Genomic DNA, 20,949 nt, shown 5'->3' with positions numbered 1-20,949 from the left:
GGGCAAAACTGCTATGTACTGTACACAAGATATCTAGGGCGTCCGACAGGGTCTGTACCTCTCCGGAGAGCGAGCGGGATCATGACACGGAAGGCCATCGCCGCTCAACAATTTTGTCGATAATATTCCCCCCATCGTATTGAGTATACGTAGATAACTGGATTGGGACAAAGAACTTCTGTTCATAACATGCTTCTCTGGTCAGCTTTTTGACAATTCCCGAATACGCTGTACGCCCAGCGGAGATCAATCCAGATAGAGATAAAGTGCCATTCCACCCACCACGAGGGCCCCCCCAAAAGTCCGCGCAGGGGCCCGGAACAATCGTCATCCGGGGCGTATACCTTGCCTAATTGCGCCTAGAAAGGCACCCATCAGAGCACCCGTGACCTCGTAACTCGGAGGGGGACAGATAACTTTGGCGCTATAGATCCCTCGCACCTCGCTTACAGGCAGGTTTTCCACAGAGCTCAATCTTCTGCTCCTTCGCGAGCTCCACCGCCCACCGAAACACCACGTTCAAAATGCAACATTTGTCGCTTTCATTGGGCCGCGGGGCCCGTGGGAGGAGCTGTTCCAAGCCCAGGGATAATAAATGCAATCCATCCACGGACGGGGTGGCCAGCGCTTAAACAGGTGGTATGTACCTCTTATTATACGGTACTCGGTACCTCTGATGCATTTCGGCTGCTGATCTCCTGCTTCTTTTTTTGCCCCCTTCTCTCACAAGATAAGGCAGATTTTCTCTTTCTTGCTCTTTGGGTATTTGGAACTGTTGGAGCTTTCGTGGTTGTATCCTTTTCTTTTCTTCTTTGCTCTTTGGTGCGCCCCCTCAAGCCCGACCGAAACGATGCCTTCGAACGCGACAACGCACCAGCAACGTCGCTTTTGCACCGAAATCACCCCCGACTGCCCTCTCGAGCTCACCACATATGGCTATTACCCCAATCTCAGCGTGAACTCGTTCTTCATTGCTCTTTTCGCCCTCTGCTTGCTGCTGCAGCTGGGTCTCGGCACGTGGCGGCGGACATGGACATACCTTGTTGCACTCTCCATTGGTTGCTTCGGCGAGGCGGTGGGATATATCGGGCGGCTGATCATGCACCACAACCCGTGGAGCGGTGCTGGCTTCAAGACACAGATCTGCTGCCTGGTCCTGGCGCCCAGTTTCCTCGCCGCGGGCATCTATGTCACTTTGAAGCATCTGGTCATATACTGCGGTGCAGAGAACTCGAGGTTGAAACCCCGGCTCTATCCCTGGATCTTCATCGGCTGTGACTTTGGGTCAATTGTGCTCCAAGCCATTGGTGGAGGCGTGGCAGCCGGGGCCGGCGACCGTGATGCGAACCCGAAGTTGCTGCACGCGGGAAATGGATTGATCGTGGCGGGCATTGCGTTCCAAGTGGCAACCATGGGTGTCTGTGGGCTTCTCATGATCGACTACTATATCCGATTCCAACGTGCAAAGAAGATGAAGTCATCAGCGACGATGGAGAGCGAGTACGAGAAGAATCTGTCTTCGCCTATCTTGTCACGCAACTTTCGGATTTTCTGCTTTGCGCTTGGGCTGGCCTTCACTACCATATTCATCCGTTGCATCTACCGGTACGTACCTCGAGTTACTGTCTGAGCGAAGTCATGTCCTGACAGATGTTGATGACCAGTCTGCCCGAGATGGCAGGAGGATGGGGAGGCCCGCTGATGAGAATCGAGACCGAGTTCCTCATCCTCGATGGAATGTGAGTTCGGACCGCGACACCGGGCAGTAGTGAACCCCCGACTGACATGTGTTTCGTTCTAGGATGGTGGGCATTGCGTGTGTCCTCCTGACCGTTTTCCACCCCGGCTTCTTTTTCGAGCCGATGAGGAAATTCAAGAGACCAGCCTCTGTTGCGGAGCCCGTGGAGCAGCCCGAAACAGTGGAGAGCAAATCATGAAACGATTGAGACTCGACAACTTCCAGGATCTGCTCTCACATATACATATATCGACATAGACATAGAATGATCAATGTACACGTGACGTGAACGGGAACCCCAGGCCAGCAGCATCTCTCTTTTCTGAAACGTACTGGGAGCCTGTCACAGGTAATATAATAGGCAGACAGCGATCCTTTTCGGCCGCAGAGGATGACGCCTCGACGCCTCTTCCCGCTTGGGCCTCGGCCTGTTATTGATGCCGAGCTTATGGATATCCCTCACCACAAAGGACTGGACCTAGCCATGCAAATCCGGCCATGCGTATCTTATACGGTCATTTATAGCGGCCATCGTTAAGGAGGTGACGATGAGGCTGGCCCCGTGTCCGCGACTTTCCGAACACGAGGCAGAAAAAGGCATGCGGCGTGCCAAGCTCATACGCCAGCGGATACGAGGTGTCGGTTTTGTGACCAGACTAAAAGAAAGGCACTGAAAGTCAGCTTCCCTCTCCTTGTTCCGTCCTCAACACCGACCTGGGATTATGCGACAGCATCGTCTCACAGCGCCTTCCCCCCGACGGTAGCCTCTACAATGCCTTCTCGACGGTCGCATACCAAATCCCACCACGGGTGTCGGCAGTGCAAGGCAAGGAGAGTCAAGGTCAGTCTGTTTCCCCGGGGATTGACGTTTCAACGGGCCTTGTGCCTTTTCCCGAGGCTCCATAATTGGTGTGCAGTAGTGGTGGGAGCGTGGCAGCGGTCTTTTCTCGCTTAGTCGTCGCTGTGCCTGCCTTCACGAGATTTGTTGCTGTCTACTGTTGTTGGTCCTGACCAAAGTGCCTCCAGTGCGACGAGTCGAGTCCGCAATGCCAGCGTTGTTTGAAGCGACAAATCCCCTGTTCGTTCCTCGAGAATGGCTCGGAAGGGTTCGCGACACCCCCAGGAAACACTTCCGTCCATGACACCTCGACTCCCAAGAGCTATGACCATCAGCATTCGGACCCCGAGAAGGGACGCAATGCGCCACTGTCAACTCCAAAGGCCTCCTCGTCGCCGCTGGCAACAGAGGGAGAACCGGTCGATGTTGACAAGCGGTTTGATCTCCTGGACTTGGAACTCATCCAGCATTACTCTACTCGGACCTACATGACCATGTCCTCGAGGCTTGCCACCCACGCTGTCTGGCGCGACACGGTCTTTGCAGAGGCCTTGCGCCATGACTATCTCTTACATGGCTTGATGGCCACCTCGGCCCTGCACAAAGCAACGCTACTCCTCAAGTCATCGGATGCGTATGCTGAATACTCCAAAGTGGCACTGGCTCACCAGAATGCCGCCTTGGCTGGATTCATTCCGGCGGTCAGCAAACCCAATCAAGACAATGGGATTGCCCTGTTCTCGGTGTCGCTTCTTCTCACTATCTGGGCTTTTGCATCCAAAAAACTGCCAGAGGGTCTGAACAGTGTGAAGCTTGACTTCGGCACTGGCGATTCCTCCCCAGGCATCACCCTGCCACTTAATTCACCAACAGCCGACTTCATCGAAATCATCATGATCCTCAGGGGAATTTATGCTGTGATTAGAGAGACCGATACGTGGCTCCAAGGTGAGATTGAGGAGCTGCTGCGATATCCCCGTTCAGAAGATCTGCCACCGCATCCACAAGAGGTCGAGGAAGCCTTTGCCACGCTCCGTACATCCCTGGATGACCCTCAACTGTCGTCGCTATGGGAGGGGGAAGACCCTCAGCGAATGAGGAATCTCTTCCTGGATCAAATGGAACAGTTGCGCGACATCTCAAGATGTCGTTCAGTTGTCGAGTGGGATGGCCACATTTTCTCCTGGCTGATCATGGCGCCGCTGCCCTTCATCCATTGTCTTAAGCAGAGCAACCCCATGGCCTTGGCGGTCTTCGCTCACTGGGCTGCCATGTTCCGCTGCATGGATCATCACTGGTGGGCAAATGGTTGGGGTTACAGCCTGGTTGTGGACGTGTCTAGCCTGCTGGATCCCGGGTGGGCGAGATACTTGGACTGGCCTAGAAGGCAAGTCGGTCTCGTGTTTCAAGGCGGCGGGGCTTTCGATGCTCGGCGGATGACTTAACCGTCAGACTGGCTTAAAGTACGTCGCTTGTACAAGTCACTCGAACGACTCTGAAATTCCTGGTATCCAACACCGATAACCGAAATGCGAACACTACTCGGTCCGACGAGGGACAGAGCGAGATGCATCTCTTCACGGCAGCCACAAGTCGATCGCTCTTGCGCCGAAACCGAGATCTGGACGATGGCTTCCGTGAGAGGAGTGCACGCAGAAGGAGCCCTCCACCCCAAGGCTCTTTTCCCACCATGAAGCCCATGTCTCCGCCAGGCCACTGCTTTCTGCCAGAAGCTCTCAGCTGGCTATTATTATCGAGGCGTGATCCTATTTTTACTATTGATGTCCCGATAGTTTGACACAATGCCTGCCACGTTTCACCATCCTCCTTCGCTCAGCAGTGCTCTGAGCAGCCTGCGAAGCCAGGAGTTACTAAGCCCTCCAATCTCCAACAAGAGTGCCGAAGACATTCCATTCAAGGCGGAAACGCCGGATCATCCAAGCTTGAACATGAAGAAGAGAAGGAATCATCGGCATGGACGGCACGATAACGTCTGTCGGCCTACAAAAGCTGGCTACAAAAAGAAGGCTCGCCAGTGCAAAGACCAGGGATCGGGTACCCGACATCGCTCGTATTTCCTGCGCAGAACCCTATCTCTGCCTTCTGTCCAACCTCGATTTGATCTGGGAACGGTCAAGCTTCTTCAGAGTCCTCAACGCAGAGCGCGCCGATGGACAGTCCCTACCAAAGCATTGTCCACTCAAGGGCTTGCCACTCTTGTGCCGGTCGACGCCAATGCATGTACAGCTGATCCGCCCTCCGCAATGAGATTCGATTCAAACCGAAGCCCCGCGATGATAACGCTTCGTCGAGCGACCACTTCAAGGTCGCGGAAACAAGCTACGCTGACATCATTTCCACCTCCCAAATTCAGGCGGCATGGGAGTGGTCTTCTCTCGATGTTCTTGAACTCGATTACTGGATACGACGAAGGTGTTAACCACGACGATACGGACAGAGATCGGACGAGGCCAGTCGCACAAAAGCCTCGAGAAGCGTCCACGGTCGGGAAGGACGACATTCATCCTTCGACGAGCTCCGCTGCTCCACCCGTCCAAACCGAAGTCGTTGCGGTAGAACCACGGGAACCGTCTTCCGGACCAAATCAGGCGGCCGAGCCCGTCCGTCGGTGCTCAACCCGCTACGTTTCGGACAACGTGGTGTACGAGATCATTTGGGATGAGAATTGTTCATTGAGCAGCTCTGATGGAGAGCTTCCTAGCCCGCCTGGGCAAGCGTCACTATTGCAGAGTCGAGATCTCATTGGGCCAGAGACATTGGAGCGACGACTGTCGAAGGCCCTGTCCCAATCAAGACGAGCTTCCCACCAGGAAGATTGGAGAAACAAGTCAAGCTATGTACCTGACAGCACATTGTCTACGCACGGCGTGTGGAACAATCCCAAAATAATTCGACTTCTGCGTGAACCAGCTTCCAGGAATCTACCTCATTCTAGAGCCTTTAAACGCGGCAAGATGCGCCTCTCTTCATCAACAGACGTGGAGGTAGACGAGGGCTCGAAGCGAAGAGCGCTTGAAGAGGCATCCACCAACGGTGTCGAGTTCTTCCCTCCACTCCGAAGTCGGGCGAACACGAACGGAAGCGGGAAGGCAAAAGCTCCGTGGTTCATAAACATTTGGGGAACAGCTGAGCGACTAGGTCCGCTCCCATTCGATCTGTTGGAGGAAGGCTCGGGATTAGAGGTGGCAAGGAGTCGTTATGGAAGTATGATTGGTGTCAGTTCGCACAGCAAACGAAGGACTGCGTCTGCTGAAGGGCACCTCCAGAGTTCCAGGACCAGAAGTACCAAGTCTCATAGTCGGAGAGCGAGTGAGAGCAGGGCGTCGGATGACGAGACGCGGCCTCTACTGGAGACGACTTGACACGACAAATGAATGAGTTGTTGGTGGAACCAGGAGACATGGGGGATGCGCTCGGCGGCGCAGCCTCGCAACTGACCTATCAGTACAGAATAACACCATATTGTCTCTGTATCCATAGGAACAAGTAGAGGAGCTGCCGGACACGATAGCCGTTGTGGCCACGGCGCAGAGTATGAAGGGTGACTCGGGCTATGATCATCTCCTACCACCCTACCCCAGAATTCAAAACTGGCTTCCCCTCCCTGCGACCCGCATCCGGATCACGCTCAACGCGGTGACCCGAGGCCCGAAGCGAGATGGAACAAAGGAGGTCAGCGCACGTCGATAGAGTTTTGTTCGAGTCCGCAGGCCAACTGGATTGCAGAACGGTATCGTGCAAGACGAAGCTGAAGCTCCTAGGTAGGCCATCGCGACGAGTTATCACCTGGTAAAAAAAAGAGAAGATAACTTGATAAGCACGTTTTGGGGGCGTTTGGGCGGGAGACCTGCGCTTGGATCGACTCCCACATTGTCCTATCTCGCAGTATCAGTATCTCAAGCGAACCGGATTGCCACTCCAGAGAACCAAGGTAAGACACTCTAACCATCGCCGTGGTACCCACTGTCGCAATGGAATAACGCCCTCTGGTGCACAAGAGCGGAGCTGTTGACAAAAAGGACGGGGCAAATACTTGTGTGTCAGAGAATGGCAAGAAGGAAAGCCATCAATTCCGAGCTCTTACCGCTGCAAGCTTTTACCCGGACTCGAGATTATTATCTACCATTTGGCTTCCGAGAGACTGGGCCCCTTGTGGAATCTGGATACGAGATAATACTAGTAATTGCGGCGAACAACTCTCCGATGGATAGGTGCCGGGGGGGCGACCACGAGGGCTGGACTTGGACCAGTCAGAAGGGGCTGCGGGTTGCGTCAACGGAGGTGGGATCATAGGAATAATAAGGAATGTGCCCTGTGGTACCTGGGGTGACGATGATTCCGAACGGTACATAATACTGCGTGATGAGGGTGCGGCGTGGACCAGTGCGGGCTGAACAGGAACGAGAGGAGGCATGATGACTAGAGACAGCCAACAACGCAGCAGCATCTCCGCCCTGCCAATCGGGCAGCGTTGCCATTGATCATCCAACACCATGTACGGAATGACTGACCTGAGTATACCACTTATTACCACCACCATCATCTGTCTGGCGCGAGTCCCTTTCCCTTTCGCACCTGTGATCAGTCAGCCAGTCAGCCGCAATAATTGCGCTCGCAATCGACATTCACAGTTACCCAGCTAGGCAGGCCAGTAAGTGATTGCAGCCCGCCACTGGCCGCTTCGCCTTCCGGGTTCCGAACATTATGTGCGCAGATCATGTACAGGGAGAATTGTCTACCGTATCTCCGGGGTATAATAAGGCAGGACCTAGGCCTCCAAGGATACCTGCAGTTGTGTGCAATAATTGTGGTTCCTGGCGCGAAATAACTCTCCCGAGCAGGCCCCGAAGAAGTCACATACGAGAAAGAAGTGGCACCCGGTGGCTGCGAACCCCAGTAGTGGTTAAAGTAGCAAAGGCTCACTAGGCCTAGTGAGCCTCGGGGGACCCTGGCATCGCCCCCCTGGATGCGTGTGGGTGAGCTTGATGTGGCCTCCCGAGCCTGCGAATTCCTTATCCCGTCATCTAACGTGAACTCTCTCACCACTGGGCGACCCAGCGGCCTTGGAGTGCCTGGACTGGCTGTGCTGGCAGCCTCTCAACCTCTAGCGGCCCCAGGGTTTGCCGATAGGCTTCCTCACTCATCAGCCGGCCGCAGTTGCTGCCACCACGAGCTGCTTCTGTGTTGCATCTTCCCAGTCAATCAACTCCAAACCCTGTCTGAACCACACACCCTTCTTCTTCCTTGCTCTTTCACTCTAGGTCTCCCGTCCTCCCTTTCTGAACGCAGCCTTTGGCCTTTTTTATACAACAACTGCCAGTTGCAATTTTCCACCACGATCCGACGGAGGCATATATGCTCATACCCAATCGGCATTTCGCCGCTTGTTCGAATCCGCTCTGTCCCTCCGTGCTTCCCACCCGTCGAGTTTCCGAGGCATTAATCGAGCCTTTCTCCCACGACATCCTTCCTCGCCTTCCTACGTCGTCGAGGACAATCTTGTTAGAAAAAGAGTCGTATATTCGTGGGGCCGCCCTCCCTTAGAGGTTGTTTGGGCTCCAGGCATCGGATATTGGCCTGTCAAGATGACCTGGTCATGACATCTATCTCTCCGGCCGAAGCACGGCCTCCTCCATTGCGACGCCCGATCGATTCGAAGCGACCCGCACCTGGGAGAACATCCAGCCATGTCTTCTCACCGACCGACAAAAAGGTGCCGGCACCGCAAAGAGAGACGATAGATGCTGGGGAGGACAGGCCGGTGAAAAGGCGGAAGATCGAAACCAGCCCCAACTCGAATCAAACTAGCAACCACAGCGTTACCTCGTTTCCTGCCAGAGTTTCCGATTCACATGTCGATACCAAGACCGTCGCGTGGCGCTGGCTGAAACCCTCAGCGGTTCGGGCAACAATCGCGAACTCGCGGAGAGGGGAAGAGGAGGAAAATTCGAGTGAAGACGAGGTACCCGAACTTCCTCCTCGGCCCTGGAGGACTATTCGAGTCGCCAAAGCTTCAGACAAACCCACTCCGACACATCGATTACGGGTGGATGTCCCTGTACCAAATACACCTGACTCGATACAAGTTCCATCTTCAGCGCCTCAGTTTGTGCCGAAGAAACCCGTTGGATTCTTTCCATGGACCGGGAAGCATCCCGAGGACATCTTGAATGATAACAATGTGAAGAACGGCTATTTTGATAAACCCCCAAACCCTACCGAAAAGGAACTCAACACTGCGCGGGTCTCGCTCTACAATGCCTTCAAACATAAATCGGGGGTCGACAGTCTGTCTGCTCTCTTCTCTCTTGTCCTGAACCAGAAGAGCCAGCATGGCTTGATCAGTTCTGCCTCGGCGTTCAAACCACCTCCCCGCGTCACCTTGACCGAAGCGAAACGAAAGTCGTGGATAGCGGACCTGGCCAATGCCGACGTGCCGTTGCGGCGGCTGAGCAGGACCATTCCTCAGGGAATCAAGGGCCAGATTCTGTTGGAGCAATGCTTGCAAAGCTCGGTCCCGTCGAGTCGTGCGATATGGTTCGCCAAGTGCGTTTGTGCTAACGAGATTCGCACCTTGAGAAGGAAAGGAACCGCTCCCGCAGTGGCCGTGGGCGCCGAAAACAAGTGGCTTCGCGAATGGACGCAAAACGTCGAACAATTTTTGGAAACATATCTGGGACAAGCCAATTCACCCGATTGGAAGTCAAACGTTCTATACGCATTGCGGCTCAATACCCGTCTCTATCTCGAGAATCTCCTAGACCGGGGCCACTACTTGGATTGGATTTTGCGCTCTTTCAATGCGGCTGACGTCGGTCACACTCCTTTCTGGCTGATGGTAATCCATATTTACAAGCAAGATTTGAGCCACTACCGCAGGCGAGGTGCTAGACTTGCCAAAGCACTCATTGACAAGTACCGCTCGGTGGACAAGCTCCCCGACCAAACGATAACTCCCTTGAAGCAGAGGCTGCGTGCCGCGATCCGGGAACTATTGTTCGCACGTCCTGCAATCTTCCTGATGCCAGACCGGTGGCCTGAGAGTGTACCCATTGTTCGGACTTGCCTTGACACGACCATTGGAACGGAAGGCCAGATTTTGGAAGAACTCAACCGTATCAATGAGAGAGCAATGGGATTTAACAAGGCAGAATTCCTGTCTGTACGTGCCGCTGACGAGGCCATTGTTGAAACCCTCGATGCGGCCAAGGTCCCATACAATTTCGCTCTGCTGGAAGAAGATCTCGCTGAAGCTTGTTCAGACTTTGATCTTCTCCTGCGATCCTGTCTTGAATGGTCATGTACACGATTTCGACAATCCACTACTCGAGTGTATCTGGTCACTCGTTTAGTCAAGCGCTGGCAACGAGACGGTTGTGACGTTGACACACCTATTCTCAATTTTCTTTCTTCTTTTCGGGAGGGAAAAACGACCGCTGATATTCGGAGCTTGAGACACCTAATTGCGCAGTTCTCCAGATCTGATTGCTTTCCACTGAGCAAATACATCCAATGGCTCATGGTGAGGGGCCTGCCTGAGAAGGGAACAGTCCGTATCGACACAAATTCGATCTTCGGGCGAGCAACAGGAGCCGACTCTCCGAAGGGACCTGAGTCTATTCAGTTTCTGCTCGATCTGTCTTTGCACCGCGCAGAAGACCACGTTATCAATTTACGGAACTCGGTTCTCGAGCGTGCAGGCTTTGATGCCAATTCGGAGGAGGTCATCTTCCGACAATGTGTACGCTTCCTCGAGCAAAAATTGGCGGACTCAAGCTTCTTCACCAAGCCTGAGCCATCAGCTCTGCCTGAGCCTTCTTTCGCGTCGCTTCCATGGACACTTCGGACCAGAATATCTATGTGGCTGCGATCAAGAGCTCTCGAAGCCGCCAAATCTGCACAAAGCACTCCTATGTTGCCTGGATCCAAAGTTCTGAACGACGAACAGTTCTTCGTGATTCGTCATGTTCTGGAGTGCATGGAGGATGAGGCAGTTCTTGCTGATGTGGTCGGCATTCTGTCGGTGTCGCAACGAGATGATCTAGTGGCATCTCTCGTCGCCACCATTCATTTCCACGCCGGGACCTTCTCCGCTATTGGGGCCCTCGAAATCCTGCAAAAGAGGATGTGTCAAGTGTACATGAATTGGCGACCTGCTAAACCGACAATGCCACTACTGACCACGACTCTGCTTGACCTTTGTACCGCTTTCCCGGTCAAGACACCGGCAATCAGGTTGTTGCAACAAGATCTCGTTCGAGGAGACCGGGGGCGGGCGGTCGCAGCTTGCTCGCCATATAGTGACGGTATCGCCGAGTCATTGCAGCAGGCTGGCGCGACGTTTGTGGAGGATTTTGAAGCCATCCTGCAATCGGAAACCAACATGAATGAGCAAACCATGAACGGCCTCTTCTCGGTTTTGGTGGATCGCATTGAAAGACAACAGAAATTTGCAGACGACACGCAGACTCTACATTCATTCTGCCAACTTCTCAGTCGGCTTCGATTGTGTCGTAGGGTCCAAGGAGATCTCCTCATTCAGAAATGGATGTCGCGACTTATCCCCCGCCTCGACTTGAAATCTGGGCCTCTACTGCTTCGGATCCTCATTGCAACGGGATGCATAACCTTTGGTACCATTTTCGAAGCCATGACTAGCTCGAAGTCAGGACCAAGGAAGAATTTAGCCCTCGCGTCCTTGTTGTATCAAATTCTTGCCCCCGCCCATTCTACGTCACTTGATTGGGCTACCTACCAGACTCGGATTCGGTGGTACGAATACTCGCAGAGGAATCCGTCGACTGCCTTGGAGATGCTGTGTGAAGCCGGACTGCAAGGTGTTTCGCCGTCCTTCGACTCACTGCTCCTGGCCGTACTTGTCAACAGTTGGACGTCAGACTCCTCCTTGCCCGACTCTGCCAAACGATGGTTCGTTAAGTCCCTCAGTTGGACACTGAGATGTTCTGATGGTGATCTCAATGTGGCTGGCCTTCAAGCTTTATTAGAATCCATCAGCGTATTTTCGCACCGATTTGTCCAGCTACGATTCCGCTTAACGCCACCGACCTCTTTCGAAAAAGCCTCCGGGCCGGATCAGCCCGACTTGATCCAGGTACTCTCCCAGTCCTTGAAGCAGTCGCTACGGAAGCAGCCTTCTACATATGGGCAACAGCAGCGGTTCTCGCAGCTCTTTCAGATTGTTGGCTCTGATGTCGCTAGCCAAGTCCGCCAGAACATCGAGAACGAGTTCTTGGACGCACTGCCGAAACTGCCGATAGGCAAAGTGACCAGTCCAATCTCTGCGATTTTCCCTGGTGATGCTCAGCAGTTGTCTTCCATTGTCGAGCAGGCGTTCCAGGTGTGCCGGAAAGATATCAGTCCTAGCCCTGGCTTCATGTCACACCTAATTGACAGACTGTCACAGTATGTCAAGTGCTTGGGTGGTGTTCAAATGACTCCTGGCACTCCTGCCGCTTCAGCCACGTCAGCCCCTTCAGGCGTCTCTGGTCATGGAGGCTCTTCTACCAGCATCAATCCTTCTCAGATGTTATCCATGACGTCCAGCCCGATTGCCAGCACATCAGATGTCGGAGGTGGTTCTTTTCCACCAGCATGCTTGAGTTATTTGAGATACATGCTACAAATGGTGTGTTTGCAACGCCCGACACTGGTTTTGTCAGGTTCCAGCGCGCCCAATGCCAAACAGGTCCAGAATGAACAATTTCAACTGCTTGTACGACTGGCGTCCATCGCAACGCACCCAGCAATGACCCTGGCGTCTGGGCATCCAGGCAATCTAGACGAGCAAGTCAAGGCTAAAGAGGTAGTCGATTTTGCGTTCGACGTGATCGCTACCATCATCGATGGTGTCACCGACGAAGTCAAAATGATGTGCGCCAAGTTCCTGAAGGACAAATTACAGGATGCACGGCTCGGCTACTTGTTTGGCAGCATCAATATCTTGGGATCAACTCAAGTGCAAGACGTGGGCCGGGGGTTGCAGATGGCCAAGGAAGGCAAGGGAGTCATCGGGGAGTGGAAGCCGCGAATGTGGGAAGTCCTGGATAACGGAAGCGGTAAAGAGAGCGAAACGTCCCTCGGATTGGGTCTTTTTAGAGCCAGATACGTATAAGATGCCAGCCGGCAGAAGAGTTTGTTGGCCAGGCGATACGCATTGACGACTGCGTCTTGGGACGAGTCTATGATATTGGGAGTTTCTTTATTTCATCTACGGCCGTTTTTACGACGTCACGAGGAAATGGTGTTGGATTTTTTGAAGTATGACGTGGATGTGACTGCGCTTGGATTGGACTTTTTTTCTCTGCTAGACTTTTGGAGCCCTTCAGCATTGCCGGCAGGACTATGGGCGATTTGAAGGACCGATTGTCGTTTCCATCCCAACGGGGCTTCAATGCCTCAGCCACGGATATTGTGTATGTAAAAGGAGGAGACCCTATCTCGCACCACATGTTGTACAGCCAGCCAGTATTAGAGTTTGATCAGATAGGCTCTCCCGCCTCCGGGTATGCTTTAGAAGACGATCCTATGCCCACCCGATGCCTTCACCGCAAGTCGAGCAGTCATATGATGTGAGTTGCTGCAGAGTCGCCAAGGGGGTTCCAGTCTCAAAGGAGCAGTGGTATGCACCAAGGGGTTAATAAGGACGAGAGGGTTACGCAGTGAGTGCGGTCAGCAGGCCATTCTGAAGGCCATCAGGACTTGTCATATCGGGTAGTATGCATATCAGTAAACGACGGGGACCCAGCAGCTGATAGATCAATGGAGGCGCTGAGGGCACTAACTTAGCTGTAAGGGGCACATGCTCAACCCTGAGCGCTGGGCACATGCTCTCATGCAGGGCACCCTTGGGCATTCCCTGGGCATCCCACGCAGCCTAGTGAGCCCTACCAGCCCGCCATGCAGTGTGACGTGATGGCCTGAAGGCCAAAGGAGCACCACACCACATGCCCACGGGAGAGCAGCGTCTTTGAAACCATTCTAGCACCGCTGCTGCCTATGGTTGCTGACTTTGCTGGCTGCGGAAAGAAGATCCCATGGGTCTGTTATGGTCCCAAGATCCCAAGATCCCGGCAGGATGAACGAAAGCGTGTCGGTGGTCGTGTTCCTTCCCTTGCAATATCGCCGAGTTATGTGGCTTCGCTCCGTCTGGGCGGGTGACGGTTCTTCATCCCTTTATCCCTGCAACCCGCCCTCTGCCAACAACACCCTTCGTTATCCTTCCTCGTCCTCGTTCTTCTTCAGTATCACGTTGTCATGGTTATTTTTACACTGCACTGCTTTGTGTTCATTTCATTCCTATAGCCCCCTGTGGCCCTGCAGTGCTCCTATATTGTGCTTGTGGTGGTGGTGGATCAGGTGTCGACTCTCTTCCTAATATTCACGCGTGTCTTCCAAGTCTTGGATTCCTCCTGCTCAAATGGAAGCTGTCTGAAATCCATTGGCACTTCGAGGCCTCACTACTGTTGCGATGCCTACAAACCCCCTCCCCGAACGTGGTCGCTCTACCGTCCGCCCGGATGAGAGAGAAACTGCGTCCCGCTCCTTCGACGATGGTCCTCCGAGAAGACGCTCCACCAAACGTCGGTCGTCTTCCAGTCCTTCTTCCAGCAACGAGAAGTCGAGACCAAGGATAGAAAAATGGACATTGGGAATACTGAACGACAAGGAAACCGAGGAAGTCCCCGGAACCGTCTTACTATTGTCCTCCAACCGCAATGAACCTCTTGGTCTTGAATATCAGCGGAGCAGGCGGAGCAGTTCCTCCATGCCGGCTCAACCCATATCACCCAGGCGTCTCTCAGTGGCATCCAAGAAGAGAACAAAGGACGGTCAAGTCATCCTTGATCCGCAGCCAGACGACTCACTGAATGACCCTCTGAACTGGCCCGCATGGAGACGCGATATGGCACTTCTATCTCTTGGTTTTTACTGTATGTTGGGTGGTGGGATGACTCCCATTCTGGCTGCTGGCTTCACCAATGTTGCCCAGTCATTTCACGTCAGTTATTCCCGGGTCGCCCTGACTACAGGTTTGTATATGATGGGTTTGGGAGTCGGTAGTGTCGTCTTCTCACCTACCGCGATCCTGTTCGGGAAGCGGCCCGTCTATCTGGCTGCAGCAGTGATGTTCATCCTCACTTCGGTCTGGTGTGCTCTGGCCCCCAACTATGCCCAGCTGGCAACCGCAAGGGTCTTTCAGGGAATTTCCGTGAGCCCTGTGGAATGCTTGCCGTCTGCCACCATTGCGGAAATCTTCTTTCTCCACGAGAGAGCGTTTCGTGTCGGGATATACACCCTCCTGCTTCTGGGGGGGAAGAATCTAATACCCCTAGTGAGCGCGGTCATTATCAACGCAAAGGGATGGAGATGGGTATTTTGGTGGGTTTACCGTCCGAGTGTGTGTGTTGATCCTACTAACATTCGTAGGGTCGTCACTATTGTAGCAGGGTTCGGGCTACTTGTTCTTTTCTTTTTTGTTCCTGAAACCTTTTGGGATCGGACTCCGAGACCAAAATCAAGGAGACCGACAGTTCATCGAAGCTGGTCTAACATTCTTCATCCCCTGCAGCATCCCCTGCAGCAGAACAAAGATACTGCATCGGGGCATCGGTCAATTGACAGCACTGCGCTCCAAGCGGCTATCGAGAAAGCCATGACCCCGAGACAACACAAGCTGCACGAGCAAAATGCACACGCCAGGTTTGAGGATGAGATTGCAGAGGACAAGATCGAGCAGCAGGAAGTGGAGGTGAAGGACCACTCTGAACCAAAGACTTCCTCTACCCACGATCATCACAGTGCTCCCGACGAGGAACCTCTCCAAGATCCGGCACCCGCAACGGACGGGGCAGCTGATGTGAAAGACCCAGAAGATTTCAATCAAGGAAACGCCGTAGAAGCGGGATCACTGGCACAACCAGAACCCGTTGCCCTTCCTCGAAAGAAGCTTCGGCCTACAGGGTTATCTATGCCGCCTTCCCCAGATCCTCGCTCCTTCAGTAGACACTGGGACGGGACTCACAGCGGTGGGCCGACGGATGTACCCTCAGGCTCAATGCCTCCTTCAGCCGCTAAGAGTACAAAGGCAAGGTTTTCTAACAACGATCCCGCTATGCCACATCTACATAACCTCAACTCCCCATACTACGTCGAGCTCGAACGGACCGATGACTATCTCGGTCACCATGCGGTCCCTGAATCAAGAAGCGATCAGTCGAGGGATCCAGCCCAAGGCGTGGCGAGATCCGACACGGCTGTCACACTCCCTGGCACCCCCACCTATCTGGAAAAGACACCCTCGAGGAGTATCAACGAAAGCTTGCCTTCCCCTAAACTTGCCCGCTACACAACCAATCTCAAGCATTCGCCTCCCAAATCTTATATTGAAACCCTTCGACCGTGGAATGGAAGGCTGTCCAAAGCAAACTGGTTTCTCGTTGCTCTTCGGCCTTTCATCTTGTTTGCTTATCCGAGCGTCCTATGGTCGACCCTTGTATACTCCTTGTCGATTGGCTGGCTTATTGTGCTGTCTGAGGCGATATCTAACATCTACCGCAGCCGAGATACGTACAACTTTACCGCTCTCCAAGCTGGATTGGTCTATATTTCGCCGTTTGTGGGCGGCATTCTCGGCACGGCAGTCGCGGGACGGGTCTCCGATGTCATCGTTCGTTTCATGGCTCGCAAGAATGGTGGCGTCTACGAGCCCGAATTTCGTCTGGTTATGGCAATCCCGGTAGCCATCAGCACTGCTGTCGGTCTCATGGGCTTTGGGTGGTCTGCCCAAGAGCGAGATGCATGGATTGTTCCCACCATCTTCTTCGGGGTCGTGTCCTTCGGCTGCTCCTTGGGAAGTACCACGTCCATCACCTTTTGTGTTGACAGCTACCGGCAATATGCCGGTGAAGCCCTCGTGACCTTGAACTTCAGCAAGAACATCTTTCACGGACTTGTGTTTAGTCTATTCTTTGCGAACTGGCTGGAGGAGGACGGGCCCAAGACGACCTTTTTGGCGATTGGAGGTATCCAGCTTGCTTGTATGGTTACGGCCATTCCCATGTACATTTATGGGAAGCGGGCCCGGATGTGGACTGTCAGAAGAGCGTTCATGGAAAACTTTTGAGTGAGATCGGCTGCCTGAGACGGTCGAAGCTGTGCTTCTTTGAGGGGGGTCATGACCGCTGAGGAAGATGTTGTGTTTGACGGCGTGAGTTGAGCATCTCTGCGTTTACATTTGCACCGCTTGGATTAAAACTTCTTTGGGATTTCAGCATAGCGGTGGCGTCACAAAGTCCGGTATGTTTCTCGGCGAGACGAACCATGATGAGCGCGCCATGACCAGGGTATCCAGTCCCCTGGACCACAGTGTATGAGCATCACTTGACGGCATAACGACGACAGAATGAGCAGCCCGGGAAAACCAGACGACTAGACGGGTTGGGGAGAGTATTGCATGGCATGGCATGGATGGTATGCGATGGTATGGGATAGGACTATGTACACCGCTCTTCTTCGTATGCAACCTAAACACTCCTGGACCTAGAGTATAATACAATAGTATCTAATCACAAACACGAGAATCTCGGGGATGTGGTTTTGAGTTTAATCAGTGTTTTATGTTCACAAACACAGCCCATGTCTGTCCGGGGCCCGATGTAACAGTGTGTATCTATCCCTTTGCCAGCTTGCCAACGACGGGTGGTGTGAGATCAACATTATTCATTCATGTCTGGTATGTATGGATGTATGGATGGAATGTCTGTCTGTCTGTCTGTCTGTCTGTCTCGATTTTCTTCATGTTCACATACTCTAAATATAGGCTTTACAATAGAAGCGCAACGTACAGTATCTCCCTCCTCGATTGTGCGGTGCATGGCATGGCATAAATAGCATAGCATGGCATGTCCATAATATGTATGTACCCGCCTCGCCCCCTCTTCGCGCCATACACTAACTGGATGGAAGGGTGCTCCAGGACGACAACAATTCCTTTTTTGTTAATCTGCCGAGTAAATGATGACCTTGTTGTGCATTCATACATGCGTGCATGCATAGCTAACTGGATGGATCCCGAGCATGTCTGTCACACGCTCTCGCGAAGCATACATACACAATGATCAAGAACTGCTCGGCTCGGCTCACATGAAGACACTCTCACGCGTGTTACTCTAGAGGAGAACCCATCACGTCTCGGCTCTGTGGGAGGAGGGCGGGGTGCAGGGGGATGAGATGTCGCTCGAGTTAAAGAACGAAGATGACTCGGCCAAGAGGAGACTGTCGGACAGCAGGCTGTTGTTGTTCACCCGCCATGGAATCGGCCGCCTCGGCGTCCTCATCAGGGTCAGTCTCTTCCAAGTCAACCTCCTCGGAGTCGCTCAGCTCGTCCGCGCCGTCCGACCACTCTGCGACTTGTTCCGTGGTTCGTCGCGTCGTCACCAACTGCTGGGCGGTTTTGTAGGCACAGGCCCAGCAACCGTGTTTCCGAAAGACCGCCGTTTTGTACCCCAGTTGCACACTGACGGCGGCAGCAGCCAAACGCGCTTGCCAATTGCCGTGAGCGCGGACGACGCCGCACTTGGTCGGCTTCGCCAACAGCTCCTCCCAGCAATCGATGGATGCCACGTCAAAAGAGGGTGGGTGTCCGGCTGGTCTCTGCGGACATTGAGTCTGCCGGACCACTGATCTCAATGACGCGCTCTCCAAGGATGTCAGGATATCGAGATCCGCGACCCACTTACCCGCGTCGTGCACGGAAATGACGGTTTCGAGGAAGAAGGCCTCGATGAAGCGGCTGCCGTGCTCGCTTGTCATGATCGGGAGCTCGTAGCCGGTGAAATGTAAATGGAGGGAGGTGCTTTGAAAACAATCGCTCAGGTCGCCGTCAAATGGAGCGTGCGTAACCAGATTCCACTGCTCGACTTGATATTTACGAACGCCGGGATTGAGGGGTGGAATCAGCAAGGCGATGCCCGCTCGCCCGATATTTCCCACCACTCTGCGCACTTCGTGGGTTTGCAAGTCGGTCAGAGGGTCGCACAGGAGAGGGGCGGCGACGTAGAGCGAGTTGTCGGTTGAGACCGCCATTACTTGCTGAAGGCCTGCCGGTTCAAGGTTGAATCCTCCCGATTCCAGCATGACGATACAGGCAAATGTGGCAGGTCGGCTCAGGCTCAGGGGCAGAAGATTATGCAATTTTGACCCCTTTGTCTGTGTTTCGAATCCTCGAATGGAATCGGCGGTAGCAACCACCCACTTCGAACCTCCAAGAGAAGTGCTGCCGGTCAACAAGCTGGGCGCGATGGTGGCACCAGGGAGGTTTTTATATACCTCGACGCAGCTGGCTAATGCTCTCAATGATGCTATCATCTGCGACGCGACAGACGACGTGGACGAATACTCGGACAGGTGTCGAACAAATAGGTTGGCGCTGATGACACCGGCTTCGAGGAAGTCTGTGATCGTGCGCATGTCGAGTTTCTTCACTTCCGAGTCATAGTAAGTCTCGTTTCGCGGACTCCAACGGTCGGTTCGCTGGAACAAGGCCACTCCCTCCTTGTCTCCTGCGCAAAAGCTTAGCGAGATACTTTGCTCCACCACATTGGGCTTCTCCGTCGTGGCATTCGAGTCGGCCGGGTCCTTGACTTCGTATGGCTCGGGACTGTCCCTGTGTCGAGACCACTTTTTCCTGATTTCTTCGGGCGACTCTGAAGCTCCCCGTTGCTTGTCACGTGGTTTCATTGATCCTGGCCGTTGAGGTTCTTTTGGATTTCTTTTGCCTCTATGTTTCCCTTTGCTCGCATTGCCAGACACTTGAAGACGTAACACTAGATGTTGCGGGCCCTCTTCTTCTTCTTCCTCTTCTTGTTGGCTGGTTCTGTTGACTGTCGCCCGTTCAGATGGATTTTTGAAGAATTTAGGGGGACTGCGCCATCGGAAATGCTCTGCTGACCCTTGCGCGATGATATCCTTAGCGTCAACCAGGTGAACATCATCTCCTGAGCAATCTAGCATGGGAGCTTCCTGAGGGGTGGAAGAAAGCCCAGGATTCTTGTTGACCACAACCCATCGCATGTGGCCTGCAGTGGGCGGGAGCACAGTTGCATATTGGGAGGCTTTCCATTCATCTTCGGTCCCATCAGCCACTTGGACGGTCCGTCCTTCTTGCTGAAGAATTCGGATGACGAGTGAATCTTGACGCGCTTTCCGCTTCGACATTATCTTGCGAATAAAGCCCACTTGGTCTTCTTGACGAGCTATCAGACGAAGAATTCTGGGGCTTCTGAGGCCGAACATGTCGTTCGGGACAGCAGCGAGGAATTTGTGGTGGCGAAGGCCTAAATTCAATAGTTTCCTGCAGACTTCTCGCTCTTCTCCCGCAGACCGATCAAAGGACCGCGCCGCTTCAACGAGGACGTTTATCCACGACGTATCTTTGAGCGCCGAGTAGAGAGGCGAGGGCTTTTGTTCGTCGAGCCAGGTCTCCAATGTCTTTCCAATCGCGTGAATCAATTTCAGTCCGTCGGATAGTCCCTCGGTAGAGACACCCCACGACCCAAGGACACATCCTAATGCTACTATCGCGAATTGATCGATCGACAGTCGGTGCGATGCAGCGCTTATTGATTTGGAAGAATGCACGGGCTCCCCGTAGTATCGCAGATGGGCAAGTGACAACGACCAGTATACTCCGTCGTGGGCTGTGCCTGGGGCAGTCCGTTTCAGGCCGATCGTGAGGAGGCCACCAAGAGGTATCAGCTCGTCCCCCTGCCTTATCTCGTGGTTCGTTTTGTCCAGAACGACAATGTCTGGATACAGGTGCCATGCTGATAGCGCCACCAAAACAGCTCCAGCTTGGATGCTGTATGGCTCTCCGGCAACAATGCTGTCCATCGTACTGAGCGAAGTCCTCCAGGCCTGGCACGAATTTGAGTCGTACTTGAAGGTTTTCTGAGAACTCAAGTTCTTGAAGCGAGAGTCCGGGAATCGTGAGGCTCAGCTGCGATCGACCTCGGGCTCCAATGGCGAATTGACACGAAGCTCATCCTACTAGGAGTTGGTCAAATTGTCCAGCTGTGGGGAAGTTGGGCACCTCTTATGAGCTCGATGCATGAAGAGGCGCGACGTTGTCTGTCTGACTAGGGCTTTGATTCGCAGACTGATCTTGAGCTAGCCATTCCCACGGCGGACAAGCACAAGTAGAAGCACGTCAATGCATGGACAGGTTGGCTCGAGAGCTGCCTCGTGTGGAGCACATATGGTGTTTCCCCCTTGAATTTTGGTAAACGCCACTCGCTTGGACCGACTCATGTCAGATTTTCATTGAAGAGGCAGT

At 53.5% G+C, this 20,949-nt stretch overlaps 6 protein-coding genes across 6 annotated transcripts; 5 read left to right on the top strand and 1 right to left on the bottom strand.

Moving 5' to 3' along the window:
* Positions 1 to 850: 850 nt before the first annotated feature.
* Positions 851 to 1,937, top strand: AYL99_05066 (hypothetical protein; the record flags this gene model as incomplete). Its single annotated transcript, XM_018836578.1, has 3 exons — positions 851 to 1,605; positions 1,665 to 1,739; positions 1,802 to 1,937. The coding sequence occupies 3 exons, from the start codon at positions 851 to 853 to the stop codon at positions 1,935 to 1,937; spliced, it is 966 nt and encodes a 321-aa protein (XP_018693431.1).
* A 573-nt stretch (positions 1,938 to 2,510) lies between these two features.
* AYL99_05065 (hypothetical protein) lies at positions 2,511 to 4,021 on the top strand (the record flags this gene model as incomplete). The annotated part of the gene is made up of 2 exons (XM_018836577.1): positions 2,511 to 2,579; positions 2,765 to 4,021. The coding sequence occupies 2 exons, from the start codon at positions 2,511 to 2,513 to the stop codon at positions 4,019 to 4,021; spliced, it is 1,326 nt and encodes a 441-aa protein (XP_018693430.1).
* A 357-nt stretch (positions 4,022 to 4,378) lies between these two features.
* Positions 4,379 to 5,959, top strand: AYL99_05064 (hypothetical protein; the record flags this gene model as incomplete). The annotated part of the gene is made up of 1 exon (XM_018836576.1): positions 4,379 to 5,959. One exon carries the CDS (start codon positions 4,379 to 4,381, stop codon positions 5,957 to 5,959), a length of 1,581 nt encoding a protein of 526 aa, XP_018693429.1.
* A 2,234-nt stretch (positions 5,960 to 8,193) lies between these two features.
* On the top strand, positions 8,194 to 12,729 carry AYL99_05063 (hypothetical protein; the record flags this gene model as incomplete). Its single annotated transcript, XM_018836575.1, has 1 exon — positions 8,194 to 12,729. The coding sequence occupies one exon, from the start codon at positions 8,194 to 8,196 to the stop codon at positions 12,727 to 12,729; it is 4,536 nt and encodes a 1,511-aa protein (XP_018693428.1).
* Positions 12,730 to 15,270: 2,541 nt separating this feature from the next.
* On the top strand, positions 15,271 to 16,740 carry AYL99_05062 (hypothetical protein; the record flags this gene model as incomplete). The annotated part of the gene is made up of 1 exon (XM_018836574.1): positions 15,271 to 16,740. The coding sequence occupies one exon, from the start codon at positions 15,271 to 15,273 to the stop codon at positions 16,738 to 16,740; it is 1,470 nt and encodes a 489-aa protein (XP_018693427.1).
* Positions 16,741 to 17,858: 1,118 nt separating this feature from the next.
* Positions 17,859 to 20,507, bottom strand: AYL99_05061 (hypothetical protein; the record flags this gene model as incomplete). The annotated part of the gene is made up of 1 exon (XM_018836573.1): positions 17,859 to 20,507. One exon carries the CDS (start codon positions 20,505 to 20,507, stop codon positions 17,859 to 17,861), a length of 2,649 nt encoding a protein of 882 aa, XP_018693426.1.
* Positions 20,508 to 20,949: the final 442 nt, after the last annotated feature.

The sequence above is a fragment of the Fonsecaea erecta genome (genome assembly GCF_001651985.1).
Source record: "Fonsecaea erecta strain CBS 125763 chromosome Unknown Scaff4, whole genome shotgun sequence".
Lineage (NCBI taxonomy): Eukaryota > Fungi > Ascomycota > Eurotiomycetes > Chaetothyriales > Herpotrichiellaceae > Fonsecaea > Fonsecaea erecta.
The sequence above is the reverse complement of the archived record's forward strand: the minus strand, read 5'-3'. Positions and strand labels throughout refer to the sequence as shown.